Raw genomic sequence first — 21,273 nt, 5'->3', positions numbered from 1 at the left:
TCTCTCTCTCTCTCTCTCTCTCTCTCTCTCTCTCTCTCGTCAGTATGATATATGTGGTTGTTCTTATGGTTTGTATTACAGACGAGTGCATATGTTTCTGTCTGCCGCTCCATGTGTCTGTCTGAAGCCTCGCCACACCCCCACTATCAGCTATACATTCGCTCAGCTCTACGCTTACTGTAAACCAACACCAGCTGCACACACACACTCACACACTGTAGACCTCAGCGCTCACAGTAAAACACCAGCACCCCCTTTATCTCGCGCTGACTCTCTGAGCCTAACAGAGAACTGTTCCTTCTCAGCACTGTTTTTAATTAAATGTGGATTTTCCATCCAAATACACAACATGTAGAGTTTAGGACCAAGCATTAGGTGGCCTTCGGTCCAGTGTGGTCTCGTTGCACAATGTTTTTCACCTTCGCCTTTGACTAGCCGGCAGAACTTTTTAACACCTGATTGACATCGTCTTTAATAGCCTATAATCTGTTAGTTTTATCTAACATTGCATTTTGAATGTTTGCAGTCTACAAGGAGTATTTAGGCATTTTCAGACAATCGTTAGTGTTTTAGCATTTTTAGGAGTTGCATGACAAACGTTTACAAGCCTACAAGGCAAATGATTTTTACCAATACACTGATACAGTGCAAAATAAAGTTGGCCTAATGGCATGTTGCTTTGACATAGAAACCAAGCTACACTGGGGGGAAAAAATCTCAAAAATGATAAAAAGTCAGCCAGTAGGGTGCCAGACAAAACCTGTTACTTACCAGTAAAAATATATTTTCTCATTTTCTCAATGATAAAAATCTGTAAAATGAGTCATTAAATTTCTTAGAAATACTGCCTTTTACTGTAGTCCAGCAGTTTCACTAGTTCAACTATTTCTAATCCTGACCTACAGTATTTTACTATAATAATAACTAACAGCCGTTAAGATAAAAAAGGTGGTAAAAGTTATCATTTGTTTTTATGAGTTTATATTCTATTTCTGTAAATTAACACTGATGTTAAAATACAGTATTTGTGTGGTTTATTTACATGCATTTAACTTTTTTTAATAAGACAAGCAGTATTGACAGTTTTCCAGTACTTGTACAGTGAAAATACTTTTTACAGTGTAGCTTAGCAACTTTTTTTTTTTGCTAATGCTGTAGTTCCAGATTTAAGGCTTTCAGAGACTTAAAAATTCCAATTAAGTTTTGGGTCTCATACTTAATTAATTAAATATTTGTTTTATTTTTATTAATTTTATATTTTACATTCAGTTTTCTAGAAGAGTCTACTATGATGAGCATATTTAGTGAGCACCAAAATGAGCATGCTCAGGCCAGTGGTCTGATCAGTCATGGAGTAAAGGGTACTAGAAGGGTACTGAGAGGATACAGAGTGGGGAGTTTGGACACTGGACCCCCCCGGGGACCGACCAGCTGCTGCGCGTCAGGGCTAGTGAGACACCAGAGCTGGGTGTGTGTGTGTATGTGTGTGTGGTCAGCTTACAGAGATCAAAAGGAAACTCAGTTACCCCACCAGAGAAACCCCCGATTCTTCTTCTGGTATTTCTTTGAAGATATTTTGACTCTTTGAAGAGGATAATTACTGTCACGATACTTTTTAAATGTAATTATATCAGTTCATAGTTACATAATAAAGTACATTTACATTCAGTTTACATCCTGTAGCGACTAGAGCTTCTTTTCTGTTTGTTTTGATGACAAAAACATAGCATAAATGTGAAAGACAAAAGTTTGCTTTTCATCCAATTTACATCATAGTAAAATATCTCTTCTTATAAACACTGTGACTCTGTGGAAAGTTTAGCACTTTTAATATCATATCTCTGCTTGCTCCATTGGGCTTGTAGATATTTAATATGATCATGCTTATATTAATAATGCCAAAAATGTGTCGCTGTTGGAAACAAAACCTTGCATCTCCAGAATATTGACTTTACAGGAGAAGGAAAAAACATTCTTAACTTAATGGATGTTAATGTAACAAGATTTAATATAATTTTTCCAGGTAAATTTGTACTCTTTTGTTGGTAAATTAATTGTGATGTTTTAAAACAATGTAAAGGGCAACTGGAGTTTTCAAACTATGCCAAAAATTTAAAAACAACAAAAATAGAGATGCAGGAATTTTACGTGACAGCAATAAATTGTTAATTATGAGGGTTTAATAGGTTTGCAGTTCTTTTGGTTGATGTGTGATTTACAGCTTTGTTAGATGGTGAAGGAACAATTTTTGGTTTCCTAAAGAACATTTCAACATATGGTTTGTTAAAGAACCATTTGTGTAAATGAGTTTTGCACGTGTGATGGACCATTAAAAAGGGGGGATTCCACAGGTATTTCAAAATTACTGCATAATTAAATAGACAGCAAAGTCATTTAGAGTGGTTTGATGTGAAACACAGTTATAGAGCTACTCAGCTTAAGAGTAATCCACAGTGGGGGCGATAGGAACCAGACATCCAGTTACATCACAGAAAGTTATTACATGAAAGGGTTATGAAAACACTGCCTGATGCCTAAAACATCATTTCATGATAGTTAAATTTTGGCATAAAACATTTCATAAGACATTTATGGTTGAGAGGTTGAGTCCACAAAGAATCTAATTCAGATTTGCAGTTATTTCACCATTATTTATTTATTTATTTATTTCATTTAAAAACTCAGAAAAGATGTGTAGGCTCACTTTTTTTCTGTATTTCTATAAAGAAATATGAGTCGTATGTTTCTCTGCAATGAACCGTCTGTTGTCAAACCATTTTGAATGACTTTCTTTACATCTCAACAAATGAATTCTGCAGATTTTTTGAAAATTCTGTGGCATTCCCCTTTAAAGAACTTCTACATGATGTAACTGTTGTAAACCATGCAGAATTTTCTTGTATCAACTAAGTGAAACGTAGCCCGAAAACATTTAAGCAGAATTAGGTGTGCGTGTGTTTTGGAGGGGTGGGATCTGTTCTCTGTTTGTCTTATCAGATGGCTAGAGAGCGTGGAAGACTACAGTGCTACAATAAGCTGAATAAACCTCTGCATTGTGCGGCTGGTGTGATACGGCAAACACGCAGGTTCTTATCTCTCTCTGAGACTGGAGGCAGCTGCAGGTCCCCCCCTTTAGTTTCTCAGCACAACAGGGTGGGTGTGTGTACGCCGCATGTGTGTGAAAAGCAGTTTACTCATGCTCAGCAGCCGCATAAAGAGAAGATGCATGGCTTTACGTGGCGAGGCAGGCAGCCCTAGAGATGTAATCTCCTCCTATCAGAGAGGCTGGAAGGACGACAGCGACAGATTCCATTTCTCTTCCGCTGGGCCGCAGCTCCTCTGGCTTCTATCAGGCCAAGATCTCTCTGGCAGAGGCTTTTCTATGACTTGTATGAGTTTTTCCTCAGGAACGGAGAAAAAGTTTTCTGTGGCTTCAGCCTCCAGTGCTTTTGTCTCATTGCCTCCAAGTGGACAATAGCATCCATCTGGACGGTGGAAAAAGGAAGTGATTATGAGTAATATCATGCCTTACCCCCTGCCTGATGCAGTTTTTTTTGCCTGTACTGCATCACAGGAAATACATAATCAACACTGCCACAGTATCCTTGTAGTTTTCCCCTATTGATGTTTCTAATTAATGTTTCTAGCCTAAAAGTTAACTGTTTATCTTACTTTGTAGGTCAGCAATTAACGCCATTCGTTTTCTCGATATAAGTTAGAGATCAGCAATGAATCTGCTGCCCTGTTGTTGCTGTGTCGGATTCATCTGTAAGCAGTTTTGCAAGAAGCTAAGGTCACCAACTCTGCGCTGGCCGCTCTTGTCCTTTTTAGGTAGCAAAAGCAGTGAAGCAATTCTTTTAGAGAGCTGAGATCTGATTGTGCGGTTTAATGCATTTACCGTTACATGGAATAGCTCATAGTTTCACTGGAATGAAGTCAGAGCTGGAATGGATGGGCTGTAATTGTGTTTTCTGAAGCAGGCCTTTAATGTACTGCCACCTAGTGGACACTAGTTCATATTTTCTGATTGCGAAGTAATGCTTTCCATATGAAAGTGTCCTGTCCAAGCCTCTCTAATTCAGCGGGATTACATGAGGGGAAAATAGGATCATCGTATCATGTGAAAGTGAGACATGGGCTGTCGGTCCTAAGTGTGGTCGCGACAGGAAAAGGAAGCCCATCTTTCTATCAAGCACAAGGTATATTCCTCAAGGAGAGGAAGCAGGACTTCTGCAGTTTCCATAAACACCACTGCCAAACTGTGAATATGTACTGTTCTTCTTTTCTAACTGATGCTATGTCCTGATGGGATTTGTGTGTATTGCAGAGTTCTGTCAGGCTTCTCCTGACGGGGATTCCAGTGCTAGTTCTGAGTCGTTAAGAGCAGAAAGATCGAAGCAGGTCTGGAGGAAAAGAGCAATAAAAGACATACGCAGGGAGTGAGCTGGCTTTTCTCTCTGTCTCATTGTGTGTTTAGAAGTCCCTCCCCCTCTCTGAATCATCCAAGCATCTTTTTTTAAAAATAAATATAAACGCTTCTAATCAGGGCTGGCGCCAGCTGTAGCTCGCGGCCTCCACATCATCGTCTGCACTGACAAAAAATGTTAAATGATTATTAATTTGAAATTGGATTCATTTGTTGGTTGTCACTGGTCATAAAATCAATCATGGATTCAGTATGGGCCCGACCCTCTTAATATGCAAAGAGATCTGATTGGCCCATGAAGAGCAAGGCCCCGGCTCCTCCCCCAATCTTGGCATCTAAAACGAGGACTGTTTAACATTCATTTAATGCGTGCGGTTGTTTTAAGAGATTATGTACCTCACAGTTCACTTTTAATGTGGCTATATTGCTTAAAGGCACATATCCTACATTATTGTTCTTTATTTTTGTCCCTAATGTCCTGATGTTTTTCACTTTTCCATGGCCATTTTCCAGCGTCTCTTCATCCCTTAGAACCAAACAGGCTGTTTGTGTAAATGAACTCTGTTCTGATTGGCTGCCTTGTATTGTGCCTCATTCAAAATGAATGGGTGGAGCTAAACTGTTACAGGCTGAATGGCTGGATATATGTAAATGTGTTGGCTTTTGAGACAAAAATATTGAATTCAGTGGGCTGTTGTTGCTGCTTAATTTCCATATATGGACTGTATGAACTGGGAAATGAATGTTGTGTTTTGGAACTTTAACAGTGTTTACATAGTACAACAAACTCTTTCATTTCCAAAGAGCGAGGAAAATTTAGTTTTCTCTTTAATGTGAGACACTTGAGTGGGCCATGCAGGATGTGAAATAACCTTTCAGTCATGAAATCATGGAATTCTCTTCTTATTTAAGTAGGCCTCTCATGTAAAGTTGGTTCTAAAAACAGAGCTCCTGAATTAAGTACAAACTCATTTCCAAAAAAGTTGGGACACTGTGCAGAATTTAAATAAAAATAGGATGCAATGATATGCAAATCGTGTAAACTATACTTTTAAAAGGAAAATACTACAAAGACAACATATCAAATGTTGAAACTGACAAATTTTGTTTTTTTGAAAAATATATGCACATTTTGAATTTGATGCCAAAAACACGTTCCAAAAAAGTTGGAATGGGGGCCTGTTTACCACTGTGCTTCATCACCTCTTCTTTTAACAACACGCTGTAAGCATTTGGGAACTGAGGAGACCCATTGCTGTAGTTTTGAAAGTGAAATGTTTTCCCATTCTTGTTTGATACAGGATTTCAGCTTCTCAACAGTTCGGGGTCTTCTTTGTTGTATTTTTCATATTTTTCAAATGTTTTCAGTGGTGACAGATCTGGACTGCAGGCAGGTCAGTTTAGTGCCCATACTCTTTTAATATGGAGCAATGCTGCTGTAATACATGCAGAATGTGGTTTAGCATTGTCTGGCTGAAATAAGCAAGTCCTTACCTGAAAAAGACGTCATCTGGATGGCAGCATATGTGCCAAAACATGCATATATCATTCAGCATTAAAGGTGCCTTCACAGATGTGCATATCACCCATGCCATGTGCACTAATGCACCCCTATACCATCATGGATGCTGGCTTTTGAACTTTGCTCTGATAGCAAGCTAAGTGGTCTTTAGCCCGGGGGACACAGTGTCCATGATTTCCAAAAAGAATTTTAAATGTTGATTCGTCAGACCACAGAACACTTTTCCACTTCCCCTCAGTCCATTTTAAATGAGCTCGGGCCCAGAGAAGATGGCAGCGTTTCTGGATCCTGTTTATTTCTGATATTCTTCTTTGCGTTTTAGAGCTTTAAGTTGCATTTGCGGATGCAGCGACAAACTGTTTTCAAGTCAGTGGTTTTCAGAAGTGTTTCTGAGCGCATACATTGATTTCCACTGCAAAATCATGTCTGTTTTTAATGCAGTGCTGCCTGAGGGCCCAAACATCACAGCTAGCAAATACTGTTTTTTGGCCTTGTCCCTCGTATACAGAGATTTCTCCAGATTCTCTGAATCTTTTAATTATATTCTGTACTGTAGATGATGAAAAACAAAAGTTCTTTACTACTTTACATTGATAAACGTTATTCTTGGATTGTTGCACTATTTGCTCGCACAGTCTTTCACCGAGTGGTGAACCCGCATCAGCTTTACTTCTGAAAGACTCAGTCTCTGTGGGATGCTTTATTTATACCCAGTCATGTTACTGACCTGTTGCCAATTAACCACCACGTGTTTTTTTTTAGCATTGCGCAATTATACCAGCCTTTTGTTGCCCTGTCCCAACTTTTCTGGACTGTGTTGTTGGCATTAAATTCAAAATTTGTCAGTTTCAACATTTGATATGTTATCATTCCAATGAAGTATAGGGTTTAAATGATTTGCATCATAGCATTTTGTTTTTATTTACATTTTGTACAGTGTCCCAACTTTTTTGGAAATGGGGTGGTATTTCTGAGATGTATGATAGATTTGTGTAGTCAAAATGTTCCTCATATGTTTTGTTTTTTTTACAGCAACCAGTCATGAACATTCCTGTTCAAATAAGCGGGTTGTTAAAAACTGCACTTATAACACAGCACTATAACTACATCATGCATCTGAGAAAGAAGAGGGTTGTGTAGTTTGATATCATGTAAACACTGTTCAACTTTGAAAATGTTCTGTCTGCTCCCCAGTCTACCTGCTTCATATATGGAAACTAAGCTGCAGAAACGACGTGTTTTAAATTCATGATAGTTGTGAAGTCACGATGAGGTGCATCATGATGAATCCAGTCAGAAGAGAGCTCATTTACATATCAGTCTCAAAGGCACGGTTACAAAAATAGCCTGTTTAATTCTAAGGGATAAGGAGAGGTTGGAAAATGGCCATGTAAAAATTAATAAAGCCACAAAAAAATGTAAGTGGACAGAATGCAATAAAAGCTTCTTCAGGCGCTGTTCTACCACACAGACACCCATCATTCCACCTGGCACTCACTCTCTGTGTTCTTCATCGTTTTTCTCTGCTCTGTAGCCGCTCAGATCCCGCTCAGAGGGGAGCAGTGTTTTTGTACCCCCTCCTGGCTGCCCCCTGCCTCTCTAGAGCCCAAGGCTCAGCTGGATGGGCGAGCAGCGCTGCTGGGGGCAGAGAGAAGAAAGAAACCTGCCTCCTTACCACCACACCGCCTCTAATGAGAGATAGCGCTGTGCCCTGTGTGTGCTGGCTCGCCACTGAGGCTTTCATGCACAAAATTTCACGCATCAAAGTTAGCTTTGATTGTTGCTCATCAAAGGACACTCGCTAACTTCTGAAAGTTGGTCCAAAAAAAGAGGCGAGTGTCCATCACAAGTCAGTGTGGTCAGATGACTTGGTGATAAATATTGAGACTGCGTTTATACGAGGCGTCACAGCTTGACGTTTTGTGTACAAGTGTTGTTTTAATTTTCTTTTAGTCTTCATTTAAGTAAGGAAAAATATCTGCAATGTTTTTGTTAATGTAAGACAGCTACATGAACATGAAGCTGAATGTTTCTAAATATATCTGTGTCTTTCGTGGTATGAAGAGCAGGTTTTACTTAAAGAATGATTTTTTTTTTTTTTTTTTTACCAAACTGCTGTTGAAAGCTGGTTCATAAGAAAAGGTCAAATGTATTGCGTTATTTTCAAAGACAGCAATGTCACAAATCTTGTCAAAAAGAGTGCTCTCATTACTGTTTATGTCGACTGGATAAAAACGATTAGCACTAATAGCAGTGATGTGGCCAACACTGCGGTTAATACGCGTCCTTCATGTTGCTGCATAACCCTCATGTAACCTGCTAATATCGTTAAAAACCCCCTGACTATTAAAAAAAAGTTAGCCAGGTAGATGCCCAACAAACATTTGTACCCAGAGGCCAATAACTTGATGATCCAGGCCTGCCAGATTGGTCTCAAAGTAAAGATATCAGTGTTGTATCAGTATCAAAAATCTTTAAACTGTGCCCAGCCCTGTTTTTGATATTGGTCTTGTTTGCATTGTGGGCGTTATCCAGTGTTACACACTTGTTGACCAAGTTTCTCCACTGTTCTCACAGGATGACATGAGCGACTCTCTGCGAGACTACACCAACCTGCCAGAGGCAGCACCACTGCTGACCATCCTGGACATGTCGGCCCGTGCCAAATACGTCAAAGACGTGGAGGAGATCACGCCGGCTGTGGTGGAGCAGTTTGTCAGTGACTTTCTGGCTGAGAAGCTCAAACCGGAGCCCATTTAAAGTAGAAAAGAAACCCTGGACAGCACTACACTTCCCATCAGTCCCCTGACTCCCTTTTCTTCCCCTTCCTCCTGTGAGACTGTTTAAGAGAAGCCTCACTTTGTACTGACATTTTCCCCTTTTTTAAAACAAAAGTCCCACCCCTTCTTCCTGGAGTCCTTCTCCTCTCCTGTGGTGCCTTGCATTTACATCCTGGATGGCAAAATTCATAATTCATACAACCAAGATTTTTTTTATGTTGCTTTTTTTTGGCATTTCATTCATAGAACCTCATAAAGTAGATGAGAAACCCCACAGCTGCAGCAGACTCAGAACTACGTTTTATTGCTTTTATTTTATTAATAAGACTTAGCTTTTATTTCCAGATACTGCTTTAAAGAAGAATAAAGTACATAAAGTGTATTTCTGAGGAACGGCATGTTCCTCCAGTTCACCTGGCTCCATTCACTAGGCTGTAGTTCTCTCCTTATGGGTGCTGATTATTATGCATACATGGACAAACTGATATCTCTGTATAGGAAGCGTCTCGAAGAGTCAGTCTATTCTTTTGCGTGGCAGCCGTTTTTATGCAGCTATTATTGATCCAGAAATGGACTTCAGTCCTTCTTCTTGTTGATATTTGATGTAATGATGTAATATGACTGTTTTCCATCTTTGACACGTTTTAAGTGGATTTTCTGTGAAGGTCCCCTCTATTAAAGCAGTCTGATTTTTGGAGGCACAGAATAGCATTTAATAGCACGTTTCCATATTAAGTGTAGGCGTTTAGAGTGCACACAGCTTCTGTCTCTCCTTCGTTGTGTTTCTGATGAGCCCTGGCCATTAAAACTCACTGTCTAGCTCTGCTGTCTGGTCTGGTGTTTAACCCACTTCTCGGATTTGGCAACACACAGGAGTTAAGCACCGCCCTCTGCTGCATTTCTTCACCACATGAATTAGGGCTGCACTGTATAGTGTTTATTGTGATATTGTCTTTTGAGATGCTGGTCTTACTGAAGAATGCAATATGCAAATAAGACCTCTGTCCAATCACAGTGAGTGCATTTACATGTACACTCTTAATACCATCATTATCAGATTTCTGCAGTTATCTGATTATTAAGTGCATGTACACACAATGTTTCTTACTGTGTGCTGTGAAAATTTAGGCCAATTGCAGTTCTGAGATGTTTTTTTTTTTTAGTCGTTATTAATTAGGGGTGCATCAATACTGTTTTTTCAGGCCGAGTATCAATGTGAGTACATATTTTTAGGACCCACCGAATCCGATACCATACGGAGTAACCTGCTTAGAATGAAGTAGTTGTTAGTGTCAGTGCATGCAGCCTTAACAGTTAAATCAATCAGTTTAGCTGATTTGAAATGATGCAGTAGCTACCTTTACCTTGGATCGAGTAGCGTTGCAGTGGAGAAGAGCGGGTTTTGTTCCTCGTCACAAAAGCGCTTCTGTACAGCTGTACCCTGTTGAAAAAAGACCTTTAGAACCATTAGGATTAAAGCCTGGTGGTTTTGCTTTTTAATGGGAATTGGTGTTCCCATTAGAGACCACTACTTTCCTGTAGGACACCTTTAGATCCCGTTAGGAAACCATCAAATGCATCTGGAATCAGTCACAGACCACCTGTTAAACCATCAGAGTCCTTTACGCTGTGATACCAACCCATCAGGAAAACACAAAACACCATCACTGACTGCTGGACACTGCTCTCTGTTTAGCTGACCTACATGTCTCCACCTGTACTGAGGAAGCAGCTGTAACTGTAGACTGTTCTAAATACATAATCACACAGTGTAGGTCCGGCGGAAATATAACAACAGCGGAATGTTTTAAAGTGACCGACAGCTTTGTGTCCGACTGTCAGTAACTATTCTCTGAGTGAACAGAGCCTCCTTCACTGCATTAGCATGGCAGTCCACACTCAGCTTACATCACACAGCATCAGCTGTGTGGTATCAGAATGTGGGTATCTGTGAATTTTTATGAATAGGAGTAAATGAGTGTGGTATCAGACCGATACCTGATACCAGTATCAGTATCGATGCATACCTATCATTAATGTAATCAAATAAAATCCAACAAAAGTAAATCATCAGTCAGAACAATCCCATCTTTATCCATGTAACATTACTGATTCACCAATACATTTTTAAAATATCAATACTTCAGGCCATTTTTACAATAAACACAATTTTTTTGAGCTTTGATGATTTGGAACAGACAAAAAAAGAATCAGCAATGCCTTATTTAAAAAAAAACAAACCAAACAAGACCAGGAAGACAGTGTTTTTTATTCAACATTTAACACAATGCACTTTACTCATGCATGCAATTTTCTTGCCTTTCAGCAGAATTTGCCACTTTGAATGCTCAATATGCTTTTGATGTGAATCATATATATGTTGAGTTTTTAATTTAGGGGAAGGGGGGGGGGTCTCCTGCAGTACACAATTCTGAGAGAATCCCTCCTCTTACCAAACACAGCATAGCAGCAGTTAAGTCATCATTCGACCAACCGACAGATATACTTCATTTTTATTGGATAATCAGAACTAAGATAACACCACCGAAACGTGACAAGAGAGCCACGATTTGTGAGCACTGAAGTTGGGTTTCATGTCCGCATACTCAGATTCCTTCTTCAATAGCTTTCGAATGGTGGGTGAAAAAAGATGTAAAGTATTGTTAGCAACCAGGACAATCAGCTTTCATTTAGTTTGTGTCTGAAATTGATGCAGAACACATTGATTTCTGGGAACTCTAACCGCTGTGAGAGCTAAATGACCTACAAATTACATCACAAGAGACGATTATCAAGGACCAAACACACAGAACATTTCTGACATTTCATACACACTGACCCTTTGACCTTGGTATGGTAAACAACAACTACATCAAAATACCTAGAAAACAGTCTAGTATTTGGACATATATTGTATTTGCATAGATGTTGAACTCAGCAATTACCCCTGTGTTTTAGTCTCAGAATTTCATGCTAAAATGTAAAAAGCGCTCTAATGGGAACGATGCCGCTGGACCCTGGCCCTGTTTCTGAACATTACCTGGCCTCTTTAAATCTAATTAAACAGGACTAATTATGCTCTTGTTGTAATGAAACACGCAGCTGATCAGTGTTCAAGTACTGCAATTTTCTGCAATATCTCAGAAAAGCATGTGACGTAATTTATAATTACAAAAGTAAATATCGTCATATTGCTCACCTCTAAAGCCAATGCTGATACATAAACATTCTAAAATGTGGAATTCGGGACTCCATCTACCTGGATTAGTATTTAGAGAAAATGAACATGTTTCTCTGTAGGGTTAGAAATGCAGTAACATAAATAAAACGCAGATATTTTTTCATTTATAAACACTCTACTCTTCTGGGGTACAATAAATACGTCATCAAATATCAGTTTGTAATATTGGTCAAATCTAAACATCTCTCTGGTGCCAGTATTTTTTTGTAAAGCAAATATCTGCTAATACTGATATGATTTTGGTATCACTGTGCACCCCTAAACAGTATTTTCACACTGAAATAATAAAGCTACCGGAGGATCACAGATCTTGCTCTTCTGCTGGCTTTCTGTGTCAAATTCATCAGCTGTCTCCTGCCTTCAAACAGGAGAATGCTAGCAGTCATTGCTGAATTCAGACTCTCCACTCTTGGAGCCATTGGTATAGACAGTCTATGACCACCAGTCTCCTCAGCCAGCTGTAGAGCCTCTGAGCTCAGTCCGTACGTTTCTCCACTAATGACCAGAGCTGTGCTTCTCTGGGCCCAGTTCTCATGGTACGCCTTTGGCTCCAAATATGGTAGAGACTGTTCATCATCAGAGTCTGAGTCATCATCAGAGTTGGAATCGGCATCAGAGTCTGATTCAACATATTCCTCCAAGTGTTTATCACTGCTGTTGCCCCTGTTGCAAACCCAGCCCACATCTCCTGGCTTTTCAACATCCTGAGGTACTGCCTCAGCATCTTGCCTTACCATAAGCTTGTTGGTGTTATCTGCCACATGTACGGTCACTGGCTTCGGCAAGTGCTCTGAAATATCATTCCAGTCCAAACCTGGGAATATAGGGAGCCGGAAATGAGCCCCCATTGCAGCACGGAGCACCTTCGGCTCCCAGGCGTCCACACAGCCTGTGAGAAGGGAGACATTTGAAAGTATGGAGTTAGTTTCAAAGTCTGTATATTAAATGTCCAAAAGAATCTAGGCACCCTTTTCATAGGAGTGGATTAAGCTATTTAAGTAATACCAAGGAGAGAACAAATGAGAGGACAGCGACACAGTGGTTCAAATGTGAAGCCAAACTGTCTCTGACGCCCTCTAGTGGCTGGCTGCAATACAATTTTTAACCTCACCTACACCCATGTAAAGTAATGAAGAGCTTATAGTTTGACAGTTCTGAAGGGGAGCCTAGGTTGTGTCCTGACAGACTCTCAGGACAAAGTGGCTCGTTTTCCTAAAAATAAAAGTGACAAAGATTTATAAGTGTGATTCAACAGAAGAACCACTTTTGGTTCTCTAAAGAACCTTTAAATGTATGGTTCTTTAGAGTCTGCGTCAGATTCATGACGTGTTCTTAAACGGCAGAACTGTTCACACCTTTGTGAGTGTGAGTAGCTTCTGTTCTTACCAAAGAACGCTTTGTGGCCCCACTTTAGTGTATGTAAGAGTGTACATAGCTGAAATGGCACTAAAACATCATGACTATGTCCAATTCTGTCACCATGTCCACTTTAATATGGACGGGCATCATGGAGACTGCCCCGCCTCCCGTCTCTACTGGGCAGTGTCTGGCTTTAATTTCTATCTACTGCTCAAATGTGAACAAGATGGTGATGTTCAGCTTGGCCAGTCAATAGAGCCACGTTGTTCAGTCATATACAGCTGTATGCAAGTTTAGGCACCCCGGTCAAATTACATGTTTTGTTGGTCTTCTAAGTGAAAGTGAGCATACGTCTTCTACAGAGTGCACACTTTTAGCTGTTTATTTACTGAACTTCACATAATGGTGGGGGGGGACATCATGGCACCTTTATGGTTTATCTTTTATAAAAGTAATTAAACTTTATAAACTAATAATAATTATAAACTAATTAAACTGAGCAAATAAATAGTAAGTGAGCACTAAAATGGAACAAAAAATGCCATATTTCAGTTTGTTTTTTGTAGATGGTGTCAACTTATTTACACTTAGAAAATCAATATGTAATTTGATGGGGGTGCGGTGTTTAAACTTTCATACTACTGTATATACACAGTCACTGAGGTGGACCCATTGCTGACACACTGTTAAATCTCACACATAGCATTCTTCATAGAAATTCAGTGGCAGTAGAATGGGACGCTCGGAAGGAGCGAAATATCCCCAGGCACAATGCCAAGTGTCAGTTAGTGTGGTGTAAAGCTCCATGTTATTGGGCTATGGTCTCTGGTGATGAAGCACCGCTGAACACCTTTGATGGAGTCATCTACGACCAAACCTAAAAGCCCAATGTCAGTAATGTTCCTTTGGCTGAATGGAATCGAACCCCCGCAGTAATGTATAGTGAAAAACGTTTCCAAAAGAGCAGAGGTTGCTTTTGCAGTAAAAAGTGGGCAATTCCCTATAAATACCTCTGATTTCACAAGATATGCTGGATGAGCAGGTCTTCAGATACTTTTGAATGTAAAGAGTGTGTTACAGTACCTTTATTGAGGAGAACGCGATCACAGCCAGCTGCAGCAGCGCAGCGGAGGATGGTCCCCAGATTGCCAGGGTCCCGTACATTATCACAGATCAGGAACAAAGGGACAGTCTGAAGTCGCAGGTCTTTAGGAAATGAAAGGCGGGATGTATCTGGTTTTGAGAAAATGGCTGCAGAATAAAGTAAAAAAATAAGTCAGAAATTAAAGAAGGAGACAGTATTAGACTACAGAAAAATACAAGACAGAAACAAGTATGCCTTCTTGATATCTTCAGCAATGAGCCTCCACTCACCTATAACACCCTGTGGAGTGACTAGATCAGACCAGATCTTTATGTCTTCAAACTTGACCTTGACCAGCGAGGCCTGGCGCAGCTTGTCCAGGGGAAGCTCACAGAGCCGCTCCACTCGGCTGAAGAACAGTGTCTGAGGAGCAGCTCCAGCAGCCAGAGCATCGCAGATCAGACGCCTTCCCTCCAGCAGAACTTTACCCTGCTGCTCACGAAACGCTCTGGACCGGGCGATACTCACCACCTTCCTGTAAAAAGGACGAGTGATATACGTCAGATGTACAGTGGATGCACGATACTTGGATTACATCGTTCTGATCTGCCATCTGTCACACTACATTACACTTTGCCACAATACAATTAGGATCTGTAAAACGATATAATATAATCAATATAATCGTATCGTAGCTTGCAGAATCCATGTATTGTCCAAGCCCCATGTTCTACTCACGCCAGTCTCTTGTCTCCAGGTTGAGCTTTTTCGAATCGCAGCCCACCCAGCTGCTCTCTCACACTGGAGTAGAAAGTCTCCGCTGTGGATTTGGAGCCATGGCCCGGGTTCCTCGCGGCTGCTCCTGTGTGGAAAGTCGTTTCTTCAGCTTGTCGTCTGCTGCTTCTCTCCGAGTCTGTCCTCACCGAGTCCCTCTGAGTCTGTCTGCTTTTGTCAGCTGTCTGGTTTGACTTTATTCGAGTCTCACGTTCGCCGCCTGGATGCAGCACAGCCACTGGTCTCCGCCTCAAACCTCGGATGAACCGTTTGGAGTTTACCACGACGCTGTTAGACCCCGTTAAATACGAACTTCGGCCCATAAACAGTGTTATCTCCAGACTCACGCTGCTTAAGAGCGCAGCCATGTTTGTTGCTTTGCACGTTACGTCACCGCCTGTGGGCCGAGCCGAAGCTTTAAGAAGGGAGTCTTTTAAAAAATTAAAAAAGAAAGAAAATATATATTTTTAAATTGTTTAAGATTATTATTCATTACAAGCATTTTTACATTAGTTTACATTGTTTTTAAAAAACGATACAATTTTACATTTCTATCTACACAACATGGGCTGAATCTCAAATAACTCCTTATTCCCTACATAATGATTCCCTACATAGTGCACTACGTAGGTCATGAAATAAGGGCAATACAAACAAATAGTGCACTATATGTTCAACGGGGAATCATGTGGGGTTCAACAATAGACTGAACGGTCATAAAGCGCGCTGTTTTGGTTTGGGGTAATTCTTTCATGCCCTGTGTAGTGCACTATGTAGGGATAACGAAGCAATTTGAGATGCGACCATATCCACTCGTCCTCCGCCGGAGAAAAGCTGAACACAGCCGAACGTAGTCGATTAGCAGAGCAGTCGATCGCCAGGTTGCTGGATCGGCGGCGATTGTTTGATGACAGACTCTAGAAACAGTGGGAAGCTGCGAAGTTGAGTGATGGCGCTCAGACGGGCTCTGCATTTTGTCTTTAAAGTAGGAGACAGGACCAAAACAGCGACCTTTTACAGGGATGTTCTCGGTATGAAGGTAAGCTGACCGCTGAGTGAGACAGACGTTGTGTTATTAGCGGACTAGGCTGCTCTGCTGAACGCGGAGAGGACTTTGCCTCTGGGTTTCTGGCTTTCTTGTTGCGCAGCCACTGACAGGCTCGCTATAAGCTTGATTTCAGATACTTCAGATGTCTTATCTGTGTCTTACAGATTTTGCGCCATGAGGAGTTTGAAGAGGGCTGCAAAGCCACATGCAATGGGTAAGCAAGCGGGCTGAGTATATGCTGTACATTCTCAGTCGTTAAGTTTCAGTTTTGATTAAACCACGACTGCTTTTTTATCAGGATCTACTTAATGGCCCCATACTTCGCGGACTAATGGTCCCCAATAAAACGTTATTTTAATTAGTGACTAATTATTTTAAATAGTGCTGTATGAGAAAGACACACTATGTATGAATGGTAAGGATGGACCTCTTCACCATCTAATCTTGGTGCTAAAATATCTGCATTTTATTCATGCATTTTATTGCATTTGTAACCCTATATAAATACATGTTGAATTTTTCTGTAATTCCAATCCAGGTGTCCAATCCAATCCATCTAATCCCAGTTTCTACATTTTATAAATGTTGTCAGATATGTACATTAAAGCAGCACGGTGTAAGATCTTTCATTAAAACTGAGAGAAATGTCATTCAGGAGGAGGAAAACACAGTGAGATGTAGTTTGTGTGCTACTGCGAGTCATGTTGTAAAGCAGGGGTGCACAGCTCTGGTCCTGGAGGGGCCAGTGTCAAGCACAGTTTGGTGTTTTACCTACTCAAAACACCTGATTACACCAGGTTTAATGGGTGTGTTTGCGTAGGGAAAGCTCCAAACTGTGGCTCTCCAGGACCGGAGTTGTGTACCCCTGCTATAAAGCCTGAAATAATCAGTTACAAGTCAGAGGCGTTGGGAGTTTTACGGACCACGTCATTCATGCAATTACACATTTCCAGCAGAATGGTCTCCAAATTCCCAAATCTTACATAGTGCAGCTTTAAAAATATCGGCTATCAGCCCACAGTTCCCATTTTGGTCCATCACTATGTGAAACTACAATTTACTATTAAAACTTCATAAATTATGGATTCTGTGATCTTTGATGGATCTTTGATAAGACGTTCTACACAATACATGCTGCATATATATGCCCCCATGGAGGTTTGTGCGAGGTGACCAAAATCAATGTAAATCAGGAATATCTGGCGAGTAATATTTGGCTTACTCATTTGCAGACCTTATGATGGAAAATGGAGTAAAACAATGGTGGGCTATGGACCAGAGGATGATCACTTCGTAGCAGAGTTGACTTATAACTATGGAGTGGGAGAATATCGCCTTGGCAATGACTTTCTGGTAAATTTCACCAGCTCATTTTTAAGAACGCTTATTATTTAACTTTATTCATGTAAGAGGTGATTTTTGTGGCGGTTAGAGTAAAACACAGTAGAATGGTCATCATAAGCTTCCATTCAGCTCAAATATACATATTATGCTCATTATGTTTGCACAGGGCCTCACCTTACAGTCAAGCCAAGCTGTCAGTAATGCCAAGAGGTTAGGCTGGCCACTTACTGAGGTTGGAGAAGCTCTCTACTTGACAGAAGCTCCTGGAGGATACCGCTTCTACCTGCTGGATAAAGATCAACCAGAGAGTGGTGGGTATGGAGTAGGACTCACCAGTAACTGTACTTAAAGCTAACTGCTCAAATGTTAACTGCTAATGTTCTCTTTTTTTCCCTTTCTGGCTGAGAATAGACCCAGTTCAGAAAGTCTCCCTGGCTGTGTCTGACTTGCAGCGTTCTGTACATTACTGGTCGTCTCTGCTGGGGATGAAGGTAATAGAGAAAAGTGAAGGGAAGAAAAGTGTACTGATGGGATTTTCAGATTCGCAGGTTAGATTATAAACACTTATTCTTTACACAGTTATATTGGCTTGAAACAAAATCTGGTGGAACGTAACTGCACCTTTCATGTATTGGTTTCGCATCATTAACTGATGTTTTTACGATTGGATTGGTTTGCAGTGTAAACTAGAGCTACAGGACATTGGGGCTACTGTGGATCACGGAACTGCTTTTGGCAGGATTGCATTCTCTTGCCCACGAGAACAGGTGAGGTGGTGATAAATGTTACTTTCAGTGTAATAGTTTAAAGATGATGTAGTAAAACAAAACTGCATTTTATTTGCCAATATAAATATACACTTTATAGCCACTTTAACAGCCTCTACTTAACTGGGAAGGCTTTCCACAAGAATTTGTAGTGTGTCTGTGTGAATTTGTGGCCATTCAGTCAAAAGAGCAGTTGTGAGGTCAGACACTGATGTTGGACAAGAAGGCCTGGCTAGCGATCAGTGTTCAATTCATCCCAGAGGCGTTCAGTGGGGTTGAAGTCAGGGCTCTGTGCAGTTCCACCAAACTTGTCAGACCATGTTGATATGGACCTCACTCTGTAACTGTGTAGTGAGTTATACAGTAGATGATTTTTATGTGCTATGTGCTTCAGCACTTAGTGGCCCCGCTTTGTGAGTTTGCCTGGCCTACCGCTTTGTAACTGAGCTGTTGTTGCTCCTAAACACTTACAATAATAGCACTTACAGTTGACTGGGGCAGATTGAGCAAGGCAGAAATTTCACAAACAGACTTGTGGCAAAGGTGGCCTCCTATGACAGGGCCATGTTTAAAGCCACCGAGCTCTTCATTACGACTCATCTTACTGTCAGTGTTTGAGTGAGGAGATCGTTTGCCTATGTGTTTGATTTTATACACCTGTTAGCAGTGGGTGTAGCTGAAACACCTGAACTCAATAATTAGGAGGGGTGTCCACATACTTTTGGCCATATAGCATACATTATGCATCTTGTATCTACCATTAGAGAAATTGTGAGAAAAAGTCTCTGCCGTTTTGGCCCACTTTCCTGTTACAAAAAACATGATTCTGTTGGCTGTTTGGATTTGCTTCTTGATGCTGCATCACATTGAGCAAGCGCCAACCTAAATGAAATAAAATAAAAATAAATAAAATTAAATTAGATAACCACACCCACTCACCCAGCCTTCATACTTTCACCATCTAATCTCAGATGGACAGGACAGTGTAAACTTGCGATGCACTGTCACTTAGTTATGATTCTGCAGACTCATTTTTGTTAATGCTAACAGGCTTTCTGTGGGCTAACTGGACCATGTTCTGTCCTCACTGGAGTAAGCTGGTCAACAAGCTAAGCTAACAGGCTCCATTAATATTCAGAGAGAGACTTTTCTTTAAATCTTTACTCTGGGAGTCACCATCCAATCTGTAACATCCAAAGTAAAGAATACGTCACTTAAATGTCTGATGTTAGCTTCAAACGGGTGTGTTTAGTCTAGAGAGCTGCTATGAAATGTAAATATTCTCCACCATTAGCTTGGTGCTAGCACAGCTTTGAACACCAGTGGAAATTAGCACTATCTTTGCTGCGGTAATCGGTCCTCCACAGGGAAAAGAGTGAAATAAGTCTCCTTTAAATTTTCATCACATAACTCCTTCTACTCCCAAGTACTACACCACACCATGTTTAAGACGTCTGTCTGGTATATATTTTTCAGCTACCTGGCATCGAGGCTCTAATGAAAAAAGAGAACCAAAAAATCCTCACCCCTCTGGTCAGCTTGGATACTCCTGGAAAGGCGACTGTAGAAGTGGTCATTCTGGCTGATCCTGTGAGTGTCTGCAGTCAGACCAAAGGTACATTGTAACTGAGGCTTAAACAACATGCTTTACAGACTTTGTCGCGTCCTGCAGGACGGCCATGAGATCTGCTTTGTGGGTGACGAGGCCTTCCGCCAGCTCTCTGCTATGGACCCAAAAGGAAATGAGTTGCTTGATAAGGTGATGTCTCTTATGAAAAATTGGTGTACAGAGAATTTAGATGGTCTGTTCTTTTAACAACCCCCCCTTTATTGTTCTTCATTTGTTTCTTTCACAGGCCATGGCTGCGGATAAGAGCGATGAATGGTTTGCCAAACACAATAAACAGAAGGCTTCAGCATAATGTGTCCCAGAACTGCAGTCTCCAGAAATCCCTACATTTCAAAATGGCAAAATGGTAGTTGGTTGTTTTTATGTAATCAGAATCTCCATCTTTCCTAACAGACATTCACCTTTCAATTGTGTTCGTGTTGAACTACATTACAATTAAAAGCCTCAGATTCACAACACCATGGTATTTATTTCTCTCTTGATTCTTTAGTATTTGAATCTGAATCATTGCCAGCACGATTTTGTTGGAAGGGTATTGTGATAATAATGAGATGAAGCTGTGTTATGATGATCACTCAGTGAATAATCAATAAAGCATATATACTAGTCTTTATGACAACTAGTGGTGAAAGTCATTGAAAGTAGCAGTTGAGTCATTTCACAAGAAGGGAATGTAGGAATGACAATTTGAAGTCCATTTCATTCATTGATTTGGTACTAAGCATATTGTCACAATCTATTAAAGGGAAAGTCCACAAATTTTTCACATTTTCTGCTTAATTAAATGGTTGAGATGTAAAAAAAAAATTAAAAATTCAGAGTTGTTTGGTGTGAATTGCTCCGGTCTAAAGAAACTTATCAGAATCGTTCACAGTGGTGGTGATAGGAACCAGAAGGCTGAGGAACTTAATGCCTCTGAAAGCTGCAGCACAGACAGTTATTACCTGAAATTATTACCAATATGCTGCCCAATGCCTGAGATATTGTCTTACAAAGGTTTTAAGTTGTTTTTGGTTCAGAATGTTTTTAAACCAAAATAGTCTCCATAAAAGTTTTTGTTTGTTTGTTTAGTTTTTTAACTGCTATATCTTACCACAAATATTTCTCCTTTTTCTTTTTTTATAAAGCATGAAATGGTTTTAATATTACCTGATGTCTGAGATATTTGAGTTTTTTTTTTATTGTAACCTAATCTAAGACGTGTGGATTCACGACCCCGGGTTCTTATCACAACTACTGTAAAAATAAATACATAAATAAATCCGCCGGTAAATTTATTTACAATGAATATAAATATG

The 21,273-nt window shown here is 40.3% G+C and overlaps 3 protein-coding genes across 3 annotated transcripts in view; 2 read left to right on the top strand and 1 right to left on the bottom strand.

Annotated features, from left to right (window-relative positions):
- Window positions 1-9,549, top strand: part of nxn (nucleoredoxin) — a 102,350-nt gene extending 92,801 nt beyond the window's left edge. The window contains exon 8 of the mRNA XM_036559510.1: window positions 8,526-9,549. Within this exon, the coding sequence (XP_036415403.1) occupies window positions 8,526-8,708 (183 nt within the window). The 3' untranslated portion in view covers window positions 8,709-9,549. The remainder of the gene's footprint in view (window positions 1-8,525) is intronic.
- Window positions 9,550-10,978: 1,429 nt separating this feature from the next.
- Window positions 10,979-15,749, bottom strand: mrm3a (mitochondrial rRNA methyltransferase 3a). Its single transcript, XM_036559499.1, has 4 exons — window positions 15,151-15,749; window positions 14,703-14,947; window positions 14,412-14,579; window positions 10,979-12,858 (listed from the first exon to the last, which is right to left on the bottom strand). Exons 1-4 carry the CDS (start codon window positions 15,552-15,554, stop codon window positions 12,260-12,262), a joined length of 1,416 nt encoding a protein of 471 aa, XP_036415392.1. The 5' UTR covers window positions 15,555-15,749; the 3' UTR covers window positions 10,979-12,259.
- A 276-nt stretch (window positions 15,750-16,025) lies between these two features.
- On the top strand, window positions 16,026-20,433 carry glod4 (glyoxalase domain containing 4). The gene is made up of 9 exons (XM_036559489.1): window positions 16,026-16,225; window positions 16,399-16,448; window positions 17,467-17,587; window positions 17,745-17,889; window positions 17,990-18,126; window positions 18,259-18,345; window positions 19,822-19,935; window positions 20,018-20,104; window positions 20,202-20,433. The coding sequence occupies exons 1-9, from the start codon at window positions 16,136-16,138 to the stop codon at window positions 20,265-20,267; spliced, it is 897 nt and encodes a 298-aa protein (XP_036415382.1). The 5' UTR covers window positions 16,026-16,135; the 3' UTR covers window positions 20,268-20,433.
- Window positions 20,434-21,273: the final 840 nt, after the last annotated feature.

This window comes from Colossoma macropomum, unplaced genomic scaffold (assembly GCF_904425465.1).
Source record: "Colossoma macropomum unplaced genomic scaffold, Colossoma_macropomum, whole genome shotgun sequence".
Lineage (NCBI taxonomy): Eukaryota > Metazoa > Chordata > Actinopteri > Characiformes > Serrasalmidae > Colossoma > Colossoma macropomum.
Note: the sequence above shows the minus strand (reverse complement) of the source record. Positions and strands in the feature narration are given on the sequence as shown.